We start from the raw sequence: 12,837 nt of genomic DNA on the forward strand, positions 1-12,837 counted from the left end.
TTCAGATGAAACTCATTTATTATTTTTCTTAAACAGCATTTCCAGTCATCTTCGTTACAATGCACAAGATCCTTGTCATCGCTCACAATGTGAGGAAAGGGTTCTGTTACTCAAACATTTCTTTAGAATGTAGACATATGCATTTCATTGACAATAGAAAACAAGTGTAAATGTACCTTAAGAATACAAAGGCTTAGTAAACAGCTCAGATTTAGAAAGCCCACATCTTTGAGTAAAGTTTAACAAAAGAACACTGTTCAGCTGAACACTAAAGCTCTTAGCAAAGGATTCTATACTCGGCAGCGTTGGAACAAGCAGTGACTCCGAGATCCGGCTACACTGTCAACCTCAGAGACTCTACATGAATCATTGTACAGGCTTAAAGAAAGGCAGTAAATTATAGGCCTCTTGTCCCAACAAGCCACTTCTCAAATGGTTATTGTTGTCACCTTGTTTATAGTTTAGACAGTTTGAACAGATTTAAGCGTGTTGCTAGGCAACTAGCTCCTGAAGCATAACGTATTTCCTTCAACATCCCAGCCCATTCTTTTTTATCATCTTCATACCTGATGGAAGAAGAAAACAAAGAAACAATAAGCAGCCTTTAATGAGAGCAGTTTGTAAGTTTCTTTGTACTCAGTATAAAAATGGGGTCTCGGGGCGGGGAGGAACCCCACTGCCTCCTGCCAGACAAGGTGCCTCACCTGGTAACAGTTGAATCCCTTTCAATGTATGCACCTGTGAGTGAGCATATACCTGCACCATGGCCATTGTATTAGAATCGCACCGCCCAGAAAAAGTCATGGACAGATGACCCACTGGACAATGGTTTCCAGATGGAACTTACGTGCCTGTGACCTCTGGGATATACCTTGTTTTCCATTAAATGTTTACTGGATCTGACACCGTGGTCAAAGTGTTCCCTGCCCTTTAGATTAGAAAGCATTCTTTGACTAAAATAGTTCAGTTGAGTAGCCACTGCATACTTAGGAGAATGGCCTAGGTGGTAAAATGGATAGCTACTCTCACCTTTTTCTTTTTAAATAATCATTTGCTATCTGAATCATCAAACAATTGGAAGAATGAATAAATTAGATTTAATGAACTCATGAAAAACTGAATAGGCCAAACATTTCTTAAGTACTGTTTCCTTCCTTTTTAAAAATAATTTAAAAGTTATTATATTTTTAATGTACATTGGTGTTTTGCCTGCATGTGTGTCTGTGTGAGGGTATTAGATCCCCTGGCACTGGAGTTACAGATAGTTGTGAGTGCTGGGAATTGAACCCGGGTCCTCTGGAAGAGCAGCCAGTGCTCTTAACTGCTGAGCCATCTCTCCAGCCTCAAATGCTGTGTTTTCTTAGGAAATGAACTACTTTGAAGGAAAATAAGACATTCTGCCTTAATGAGTCACTCTTAAAGCTAGAATTGGGCAGAAAAACTCAGCTGTTCTAACTCATTTTAACAATTAAAGAAACCTGCCTAGGATTGGAGAGATGACTTAGCAGTTAAGAGTACTGGCTGTTCTTCCAGGGGACCCAGGTTTGATTCCCAGTACCCACATGGTGGTTCACAGTTGATAGTAACTCTAGCTCCAGGGGATCCAGTGCCCTCTTCTGACCTCCAAATACATCAGACATACACATATGCAAAACACCATATATAAAATAACATTTTTTTAAAAAAATTAAAATAACAACAACAAAACCAACCAAGAAGGTATTCTGGATGAGTTCTTTCCTTAATCTCACAGCTAACCAATCACAAGTAGTACTTGATCAATAAGTGGCATATTCAAAAGTTCAGTTAGGCTGGGAAGGGGCATGATGGGAAAACCTGGCTTATTTACTGCAAACTTGCTTCCCAGTTAACTGGCTTAATACTTGGTTCAAAGCATTAGACTGAGGAAAACTTACTTCCATATGTCATTGACTTCAGTGGGTGCAAACTCTTTCGATTCCAGTTGGATCATTGCAAAACCGCCGATGGCGTACAGGGATCCGGCCAGGCTGACCAGACTGATGGAGCTTCTTTCTTGGGGAAATTCCGTCATCACCTCCCATCTAGGTGTTTCATTGAAAATGCAGTCAACACAAAATGCACAGAAACACACCATTTTGGTGTAATTTTGTTCATTTTAAAGGATATGTGTGTGTGTGTGTTCGTGCACACGTGCATGCGTGTATACACATGTCCATATAGAGGTCTAAAACTAAAACCGCAGAGGGTTTGTAGCTTTGTGTGCAGGTTTACACTTTTTTTTATTTTAGACAGGGTTTCACTATGTAGCTCTGGACTGGAATTCAAGAGATCTGACTGCCCCGCCTCCCAAGCACTGCCAATCAAAGGTGTGGCCCACAAAGTCCAGTAGCGTTAAACATTTTTTTTTGGAGCATTTACCTCTATTCTCCAATCCTCAAGAACATCATTTTAAATTATCATTTAAATCTAGCTTTATGAAAATTCTTTGTGATTTGCAAATATCAAAATTATTTTGTAATCATATATATTTGGTTTCTCAAAAAAGTAGCAACATTGCTCTAAGTTTTTCAACACTATTGTAGGAATTTCAACATATGTACTCACCTAGTTTGTTTAAGCTCAAAAATTTAGAAAGATTATTTTTACATAAAAATAGCAATCAAGTTAGTTGGTGGTGGTGTATGCCTTTAATCCTAGCACTCGGAAGGTAGAAGTAGGTGGATCTCTGTGAGTTCGAGGCCAGCCTGGCCTACAGAGCAAGTTCCAGGACAGTTAGGGCTACACAGAGAAACCCTGTCTTAAAAATAAATTAATTAATTAAATTAAACTAAAAAACCCAAAAATCACTCAAGTATTTTTTCACATTAATTCAATAAAAACTTAAAAGTAAAATTAAGAAACTTATAAGGCACTCATAGTTTATGAGTGTTAGTTGTCAACAATAGAAAATATTTTAAATTTTTTGCTTGGTTTTAAGACAGGGTTTCTCTGTGTAATCCCTGATGTCCTGAACTCATTCTGTAGATCATGCAGGCCTCTATCTCAGAGATCTGCCTGCCTCTGCCTCCCAAGTGCTGGAGCTAAAGACTACCACCACCTCACCAAAAACATCTTTTAATCTTTTTCTTATCTTTTTTGAAACAGGGTTTCTCTGTAGCGTTGGAGCCTGTCCTGAAACTCACTCTGTAGACCAGGCTGGCCTCGAAGTTACCAAGATCTGCCTGTCTCTGCCTCCTGAGTGCTGGGATTAAAGGCATGCACCACCACTGCCCCACAATATCTTTTAATTTTTAAACTATGTGTTCCTCATTAATTAATTCTTTTAAGACATGTGTACCCATCTTTGTTCATACAACTTTTCAGAGATAAATAATGCCTTTGCAAAATGGCTGACTGTGTAAATTTAGCCCAGAGTCAGGTAAACAGTATATCAACATTAACTCATGACTCCTACATTTCAAATGACAAACACATGGTGTGGGGAGTTAGAAATACTTTCTCTTAACCTAAGGTTCTTGGCTCCCCCCCCCCATGCCTTAGAAGGCGTAACTGCCACCCAAATGCGACAACTAAATGGACAGGACTCATTTGCACAACAGAGCAGCTCACTTATTGGTCTTGAGGTCGAAAGCTTCAACTGAAGCAGAGAGACCATCCTCGGTGACACCCCCTGCGATTATAATTTTGCCTTTATGGATTGCCACTCCAAACATGGAACGAGGGGTCTTCATAGGAGCCAGATCTTTCCAGTCTCCCTTTTTGGGGTTGTAGATAAACATTCTGTTTGTACACTTCCTGTGAACAGAAAAAGACAACAAATGTTCCTTTTAGAATCTCTTTTTGGTGAAAGTACAAATCTACATTACTGTGGACGATTTTGCTAATGGATATACTTCAACACCATGCTAAAGAGTATGTTGAAGCTGGGTGGTGGTGGCGCACGCCTTTAATCCTTGCACACAGGAGGCAGAGGCAGGTGGATCTGTGAGTTCGAGGCCAGCCTGGTCTACAGAGCTAGTTCCAGGAGAGCCAGGACTACCCAGAGAAATCCTAGAAGAATACATTGGATATTTTTTAGCAGTTGGGGCTGGAGAGATGGCTCAGCAGGTAAAGGCACCTGCCTCTTCAGCCTGATGACCTGAGTTCTTTCCCAAGATCCCACCTGGTGGAAGGAGAACCAGCTCATCAAAGTTGCCTTCTGACTTCCACATGTGTGCTGTGGGAAGCGCACCCTCCACATTCTACAGAAACAGGTAATGTTTTCTACTTATGCTTAATTGAATAAGAGAGCCTATTGGTCTCAATGTAGTACAATAGTTCTAAAGCAGCTAAATAAAGGACTGACTGTGTTCTCGGATAGCGGCTAAATAAAAGACTGACTGTGCTCCTGGATGCTGCTTTTCTCCTGTTAGGATGCTTATGGTTGAGGTGTTGTGCCCATCTGGCAGCTTACAACATTCCTATCTATTTGGTCTAGTGACTTTAAAATGTCATTTTTGTTTTAAAAAATAATTACATTTTCCTTTAATAACGTCAAAACTATATTTGCAATTTTTACCTGCAAAATAGGACACGAGAGCCAAGTCCCACTTCAGTATGTAGTCTCAAAACAAACACACACAAAGGCAGAAGCTCTTTCAGCACTCACTCGGACGTCAATCAGAAGGAAACCATGGGCACTACTTACTTGTCGTCTGTCTTTCCGCCTAGACAGTAGATCATCCCGTTATGGGAAATCACATTATGGCCATAAACTTTAATAGGAAGATTTTTCACTTCACTCCATTTTGCAGCTCTAAAATCAGATGACAATACAATTTATGTTCCAGCTTGTGAAAATATGAGTTTGTTGTTGGCATGCTTAGGGAACAGGAACAGGCTAGGAGTATTACGTCAACTTACGCGGGATCATAGCATAAGACGGAGTCTAGCGAAGCTTCTGTCTGGAGGTCTTTGCCGGCAACCACGTAGATTTTGTCATCCACCTCTCCCAAACCAAAGAGACACCTGGCTGATGGTAGAGGAGGAAGTCCAACCCACTCAGATGTTATGCTATCAAGCTGAAGAAAAGATGAGTTATGGAGATTGGTAACTAAAAAGAACACAATATTTCATGGAGTGTTGAAAATTTACAGAGACAGTCTAAGGTCTTGTAAAACTACAATCCCAAAGTATCATACTTTACCTTAGAATTACTAAAAAGAATGAGAAAATCTACTTGGCCTATGAAAAAATACTGCCCCCCCCAATAAAAAAAACAAGACATCAAGAAAGGAAAGACGATACAACAGAATTGCTAGGTTAGCTAGAAATCTGAGTCTCTTGTTAAATTTTCTTCTGAAGTTGCCCTGTTCAGGTTTGAAAAAAGGAATCTTAAAACTTTGGGGAGACTGGGAAAGACGTGTCTGTGGCAGGGGTCACAGTATGCGGATGACCCCTGGATGCTATATTTAACACACTCCCACAGCCAGCACCCGCGACAGCTGGACTTGTCGCTCAGTCCGCAGACAACTGAGAATCTGGGCAGCATCTTTTCTGTCTTTTAAACATGGCTAGGTTCCCTGTTCTATTATTTTTGATACAGAAAAATACACATTTCAATATCCCCATTTTGGGTGGAGCCACCTTAAATAGCCTGTTTCTGGTTTATGCTACGAAGTAACCTGGCTTGTCACCAGCCCTGCGATGGTCCCATTAGTGCCGCGTTCTGGTGATTCTGGACTGGCTGGCTTTCGTTTTGGTATTTACTTTCCAAACTCCTGACATACTCCCTTTTGTGTTTTAGGGCAACACCACCAAGGAAACTCCTTCTGAGGGGTGCAGCTGCGTTGTGTGTGGCACTTCCAGGTAGCAGAAGAGAAGGCCATCATCACATTCATTGCAGACTTCATGTAGGCAGGAATGGGGAAGACTGTGGTAGCGATGGCAGTGACGGGGCATCTGTGGAAGCCTCTTTGTTTCTGGTCTAGTAGTGCCAGTCAAACAGCGTACTGAGAGCAAATGGCATGCCGTGACGTGGGTTTAATCCCTGTGTGCACCGTGCTGGCTTCGCAGTCACTCACTGCAGCATCTAGATTGTGATTATATGATGTTTAACTTCTTGGGGGGGAAAAAAAACTCTGGTCAAGAAGGTATCATGGGGCTCAGAGTACATCACTCAGCGGGGTGGAGATTCCATGTGCAAAAGCCTGGGTTTGATTGCTAGCCCAGCTGCGAATGGGGTGGGGCAAGTATTATGGCACAGAGTGGAAATCACAGCAAGTGTTTATGGGAGTCTGCCTGTGAGAGTTCTGTACACAGTGCTCAGACAGAAAATCTCATTTGGTCTTCCAGGATGGGCGTTTTCTCATCTGCATTACAGGTGAGAGGAAACGGCCACAGAGAGATTAAATCACTTGCCTAACTTCACATGGCTTTTTTTTTAATACCATGTTGTCTAAATATATAGTTGTTTTGTTGTCTGTTTGAGACTGGGTGTCATTATTCAGCTTGGGTACTATTTTTTTTTAATGGATCAACAGCTATCACAGTTCCAAACCCGAGGGTCCAGTTCCCTATACGGACTCTGCAGTACCCACCATTGTCTCTTCTCCTGGGAACACTTTCTCTAGCAGATGATCGGCAGGTTGCCAGCCCCTTCAGTGGATGAGCTCTCAAGCTCTTTAACCCTTCCGCATCCCACTTTCCTCATTGTTAAAATTAGAGTTTATACCTAGACTATCTCAAAGCTTAGTGCAGTCTAGGACTATGTGAATCTGTTAATCCTATGGAGAGGGAAACAAACCTTAGTAAGTACCCAAATTCCAGTCTATTTGCAGCATATACCAAATAGCAATTCACTCTGAACTTAATACACCTCACATGGGCAGCCAAGCAGAAAAACATGAAACCTGAGATTCTCATACAAGGCTCTTGCATATGGCTTTAATTCAAGCATCTTGTTCCAGGTTTGTGGCTTTTAGAAGTGACAAGGGGGTCACCCTTCCAACTCTGTACAACTGTTTCAGTGGCTTGTGCTGAGATGGGTAACCTCACTTGAAATCAGAAGCACAATAAAGGTAAAAGGAAGTAATAGGATGGAGAAAATAAAGGTTAAAATGAGTACTCGAAAATCAGGAGTGTGGGCTCTGGGTATATTTTCAAAAGGTGTGTGTGTGTGTGTGTGTGTGTGTGTGCAAACTCTAACAATGAGCTAGGTCCTCAGCCTTATAATCAATATAGTAATATGAAGTGGAACAAAGCCTGCAGGAGTGTTGGAGGATTATTCTCTGCTGTAATTGTCCCTTGAATCTATATATAGATTTATCTATATATAATTATATACCGGTCTGTCTGCCTACCGATCCATTCAAATACGTTTGCTGGTGTCTTTTGCTGGAACTCAGACAATTAAGAAACATGATTAATATACATTATTACTCCATTTTGTTGAGATTAGATGAGTTGGCAAAAGGCAGAGATTTGTGAAAACGTGGTATGGCGTGTACTTTGAGAGCACTCGGTGACTGTGGTTTGATATTCCACACTTGGTTATCTCTGGCCTTTCCACCCTAGGCCACGATTAGCTATGACCTAAACAGATTCTTACTGCGCTAACCATAAGCTATGAAGTATTGATACTGGCAATACTGGAGGTGCACATGAAGTCACCGAGTGAGTCAGAAGCTGCTAGGTGCAGCCTACTGTTGTTACAAAACAAATGTCCCCAAATAAACTAGAGAGGGTCGGTTAGATGAGGAAGATTTGCTTTCCTGGAAGTTTTATGGATACACTAAACAGATGATTAAGTTATAATAATACCTACCTCTAATTCTGATCAAATAAAGGTAATATTGTGAACAATACCTTCTAAATGCAGTTCCAATAGAGATACTTGTGGAGGCAGGTTATTTTCCCTCATACAGCTCAAAGTGTACAGAATATGTATGAGTCCTTTTTCATTAAAATATTTTATACTGTAACAATAAGTAAGATATGAATGTTGCTTCCCCAAACATCCTGCTAAAGGGGAAAAGTACAAAAACAGACCAATTCTCACTTCTTGCAGCATGTCAGGCACGTTGATAAAGGCGAATAACTTTGTTTGGAAAAGATCCTAACCTATTTACTAGGCAATCGTGTTAAATATGATAAATTTAGTCTCTACTAAAATACAGAGCTTTGAAGAATTACAATTATCAGCGGTTGTACAGCATTTGGAATCAAAGAATGGAAAGAAAATCCTGAGTCGTGAGTTACACGGAAGGACTTCCTTTCCTGTATCTTTTACTAAATATTAAGTCAAATTGAGTATTTCTGCCAGAACTCTGTAAGTATCAAAGTGTATGAGGGCACAGGAGAGCGATTTGAGCAATATGTAAGCAGCCCCTAAATTCACCAACTGGCTAATACATGGTGAACAACAGCCTTGGTTTCCGTACCTGGAAGAAGTACGACTGTAGGGGCTGATCCTTATTTTCTTCATCCACGTACAGCCCTCCGACCACGTAGATCTGGTTCTGTTGGGTAACGATACTGGAATGGTTTCTGGGGATCTGCTCTGCTAAGGCGGTAAGGTAACACTCGTTTTCCATGGGGTCGTAAGCTACTGCAGCTGTGTCATTGACCAAGAGGATGAGATCTTTAACGAACATTCCATGTCTGGGAATATCATTGAGGTAACCAGGAAGTAAGTCTTCATCCCCGACATCGCCGTTCACCTCGCCGCCCCCTGCCTTCTCTGCGGTTTTGCTAGGTTCCGGGAGTTTGCCTGCAAAAGCATCTTTTAGAACTTTGATTTTCTTCTGGATTTCGGGGTTGCTTTTAATTATGTCATCTTTCTCGACGTGATCTTTGAAGTATTTTTCTGCCATGAGGCGGAAACGAATACAATCAAACACTTCGCTAAGACTTTTCGCCCTGTTTTCTTTGTCTGTCCGCACCCATTTCATCACGGCCTCAAACACCACTTCCTCCTTTTCTACGTTGAGACCATCATTTGAAATGACCGAGATCAGCTCCTGCGGAGACAGCTGCATGAAGTCTTCTTCCTTACAAATCTGCACAAAGCGATCTGAGACAAAGTCCCGGGCAGAAATGGCGAGTCTTGGGCAGTCAAGGAGAAGACCCAATCTTAGGATGGCCAGACAGTTACCAGGAGCCAGTCGCTTCTGAAGGTAAGACACACAGACGGTGAAGACTGAGGGGATCTGGAAGCGGCTGGACAGGGCGAAGATGTCTTGCACGTTTGCGTCATTGAGATCGATACTGGCAGAGTACAGGTATTTGATGATCAAATCAAGGATAGCAGGATCCACATTATCTAGCGTGACCTCCTTTTTTTTCTCCTCCTCAATTTCAGATAAGAAATACTCACGGAAGTAAGGACTGCAAGCAGACAATATCAGTCTGTGGCAAGGAAGACTTCTGTCGCCTGCTTTGAGGGTGCAATCGATGAATTTTTTCTCTTCCAGGAGATCTTTTAGACCATCCTGAAGAAGGGTGGACTGGTAAAGCCGGAGTTCCTCTGCAAGCTCCCGCTGGGAATCCATTCTGTGAGGAACCTGGGTAAGGAAGGGGACACTGAGGGTCTTCGCTCCTTGCTGCACACAGGTCTAGCTGTAAAAAGGCGGATCAGTTTGCTCCGCGCAGCCTGGAGCCTTTGCAATTTAATCCCACCAGCTAAATATAGACACCAGCTCTAACGACGAGAATTTAAGAGAGCTGGCTTGGAACGGAGAGTTGTTCAGCTGTCTGAGATTGAAAGTAACAACTGGAACTTCTGGTCACCAAGGAAACCGCTAAGAAACAAGACATTCAGGTGAGGTGGAAAACTTTGAAATGTTGAAAGCCTTGGAACGTTAAGTTAAAGGGCATCCACAAGAAAATGCTTACTGAACTAACAGAAAAACGGATCATAAAAGTGAGTCACTCCTCTAAAAATGGCCTAGTGGCAAGCCACTTGGCTTGAATTAGTGATGCCAAGGTCAAGACTATGAGGTGAGTTCATTTCAATTCTCATAAGCTATGAGTCCAGTGGTTTACAATGTTAAAGCGCAAACTGGTCATTTCTACGCAAAGCAGATAGGATTTTCTTTTTCAAGTAGGAAGCATAAAGTTGTTTATATACTTAATAGTTTTATATAACCTTTTAAATGGCACCTCCATCATGACTGAAATAACAAATGCAGAGAAACTTAATTTACTAAAATATTCTAAATTATCTTTATTTTTTAGGTAGGTAAACTGTAATTACTGCTAAATTACCAAATTCATTCACACTCTGTCTTGCCATACACGGGATATAGAGTGACAAACAATAATACAAAAAAATAAGATAAAGACAAGTTTAAAAGGAATCAAGACCAGAGAAAAATAGTTAAGCCTTTGGGAAAGAAAAGACCCACACACTTAAGAATATTTTGTAACTTTTAAGTGCTAAAAAGAACCTTGCATGAAATAAAAAGTTAAAAAAATAGAACAGCTGCAACCCTATGAGAAAAATGCTGTCTCTAGAGACACAAAGTGACTGTGAGCTACTGCACCATCCATGTCACTTAGAAAGCAGGCCTTGTTTAAGAAAACACGATACCGAGTCACACTTTATGGTGCTGATGAGAGTGGAACACCATACAGAACCGAGATGTGATTTAAAGAGCCCAGCCAGGCCTAGTGGCACAAACCTGTAATCCCAGCATCTGTGAGGTGGAGGTAGGAAAATTATCAACTACATAGTGAGTTCAAGGCCAGCCTGGGCTGTGTGAGACCCTGTCACTTCTCCCACGTGTTCCTTCATTTCTATCGAGATGATATTATAAATTTCTTCATGAAGTCCTTTACTATACAATCATGATCACGTCCTAAACTCAGTAAAGCCACAGAGAAGCTAAAGTTTCAGTGGCTGGGGTTCTTACATGTGCCCCCCCTGTAAGCTCAGTGAAGACTTGGCTTTGTGCTGCAGGCCTGTGTGTTCAGTCTATAGAGTGCCTAGGCCTCACGGGTGGTCCTTGAGTATCTGCTAAAGGAGCAAACACTCCAACATCAGGGAATTACGTAGTTTCAAGCTTTAAGTTGTCTCTCCATAAAGAGCATTTTATTTTATTTTCTATCACAGTGAGTTGGCGGTCCTGCCAGCTGCTAGATGACAGCTGAAGGGGGAGATCAATGGTTCTCTTTCCATTTATAGATGTCATTAAAGCTTTTAACGCTGGACAAAGCTAACAGCTGCTCCTCTTCTTTAAACAAGAAGTGATTCATTTCTCTCCACATATAATACCTAACATTTGAAAAGATCAGTGAGTCAGGTGTAAGCACCAGGGTATGACGTCTGAGGTGATTCCTTGCTTGGGGACCATTTTTAGTCCCGTTTGCTTGAACAGCAGTGAACGATGTTTATGGAAGCGTTTTACTTGTGATCTCTAAATACTGGATACTATGACTCCCTTTGGTCCTTTAAGTATGTAGAAATCATTTTCCATTTAGAAGAACAAACACATATGTAGCATCTTTTTCACCAATTTTTAATGAATCAGGGAAGCACTAGGTTGTAATGTATGTTTGTCTATGATTATATATATATATTATTGCATCTTATTTTAAAACTATTTATGTGCTCATTTCTTTCTCAGTAGTGAGAAAGCTGCAATTGGCTAAGTACAATTATTTGTTAAAAGATTCCATAAATTTTCTTTAGACTGTCACTGTATCCAAAACAACTGAATGATGTCAGTGAGGTCCAAAAAACATCATCTGAGAAATGTTCAAAGGCGTCTCACTGAATACAAACAAGGAGATGGTCAATGAACGAACAAAACAATTTATGAACGAACAATTTCCTTACAAACCAACTTCTTGTTGAAACCATCATACCATTATTTACAGATTAGCATTCTTTAGAAATATACACAATAGTTAAAAAGATTAGTGTTTACAAAAATGAGCCCCTAAAAATGATGTGTTTAAGAACTGTGACTTGAGAGGCTTCAGGCAGATCTTTGTGAGTTCTGGAACAGCCAGAGCTGCATAGTAAGGCCCTGTCTCAAAAACAAACAAACAAACAAACAAACAAACAGAATTGTATTTGTATTAGAGTTTTACATTTAGAGTCCTGTGGTAATAAACATGATTTTTAGTCAAGAAGTATTTGATTATTTCTTAAGAATGATCTTTTTTTTAAAAAATAATACTGTCAAAACATTAAGTGGTACTAAATAAAAAACTTTATTAAATCCAACATGATATAGTCACTTAATATCTGTAAATTGCTATTTTACAAGCATTAGGTACAATATAAACATTTACAATCCAGGTACATTTCAATTACAATTTTGAATATATTTTTTAGAAAACTGGCAGTTTTCTAAAATCCAGGAGTTTTTCCTTAATTATTAAAAACTTTTCGTAAAATATAAAAGCTATAAATATAAAAACTATTCCATGCCTAGAGCAGGAAAGTGGTATCTTTTAATCTTGAGACATATTTAAATAGAAATCCAGTTCAACTCAAGCTCAACTCATTACTTCCCAAAGTCCCTGCAGTGTGAATCCATCCTTCAGTTTCTCTATTGCAAGCCCCAGTTCTTCTGAAAATACAGGTTCACGGTCTTGTTGCTTTGGGGAAGGTAAGAAGATGAGGTGGGAATGGAAGGCGGGCAAAGAAGAGGAAAAACAAAAAGTGTTTCACTAAGTTAGTGAATGCTAAATGCTGTAATATTGAAACTCAAAAAAATAAAATAAAACAACAAGAAACTAAAGGTAAAATGTCCTTACCTTATTTCCATCAGCAAAATAAGCCTGTAAGAGAAAGAAAATAATATTTTACATGCTTCATACAAAATAAATCAGGGGCCTAAAGAACAGGCAGTTAATTTTCAGAAA

The 12,837-nt window shown here is 40.2% G+C and overlaps 2 protein-coding genes and 1 long non-coding RNA gene across 4 annotated transcripts in view; 1 reads left to right on the forward strand and 2 right to left on the reverse strand.

The window, feature by feature from the left end:
* Klhl41 (kelch like family member 41) lies at positions 1 to 9,607 on the reverse strand. The gene is made up of 6 exons (XM_075984968.1): positions 8,403 to 9,607; positions 4,885 to 5,042; positions 4,670 to 4,777; positions 3,592 to 3,777; positions 1,917 to 2,063; positions 1 to 566 (listed from the first exon to the last, which is right to left on the reverse strand). The coding sequence occupies exons 1-6, from the start codon at positions 9,510 to 9,512 to the stop codon at positions 455 to 457; spliced, it is 1,821 nt and encodes a 606-aa protein (XP_075841083.1). The 5' UTR covers positions 9,513 to 9,607; the 3' UTR covers positions 1 to 454.
* The window catches only part of LOC142857192 (uncharacterized), an 8,501-nt gene continuing 5,252 nt past the window's right edge, over positions 9,589 to 12,837 (forward strand). Inside the window, exon 1 of the long non-coding RNA XR_012911776.1 lies at positions 9,589 to 9,781. This is a non-coding gene — a long non-coding RNA (uncharacterized LOC142857192). The remainder of the gene's footprint in view (positions 9,782 to 12,837) is intronic.
* Positions 12,016 to 12,837, reverse strand: part of Bbs5 (Bardet-Biedl syndrome 5) — a 19,890-nt gene continuing 19,068 nt past the window's right edge. For both annotated transcript variants that reach the window (XM_075984969.1, XM_075984971.1), the window contains exons 11-12: positions 12,730 to 12,753; positions 12,016 to 12,570 (exon numbers count right to left, since the gene is read on the reverse strand). In XM_075984969.1, coding sequence (XP_075841084.1) covers positions 12,469 to 12,570; positions 12,730 to 12,753 — 126 coding nt within the window. In that variant the 3' untranslated portion in view covers positions 12,016 to 12,468. The remainder of the gene's footprint in view (positions 12,571 to 12,729; positions 12,754 to 12,837) is intronic.

Source organism: Microtus pennsylvanicus, chromosome 9 (genome assembly GCF_037038515.1).
Source record: "Microtus pennsylvanicus isolate mMicPen1 chromosome 9, mMicPen1.hap1, whole genome shotgun sequence".
NCBI classification, from domain to species: domain Eukaryota; kingdom Metazoa; phylum Chordata; class Mammalia; order Rodentia; family Cricetidae; genus Microtus; species Microtus pennsylvanicus.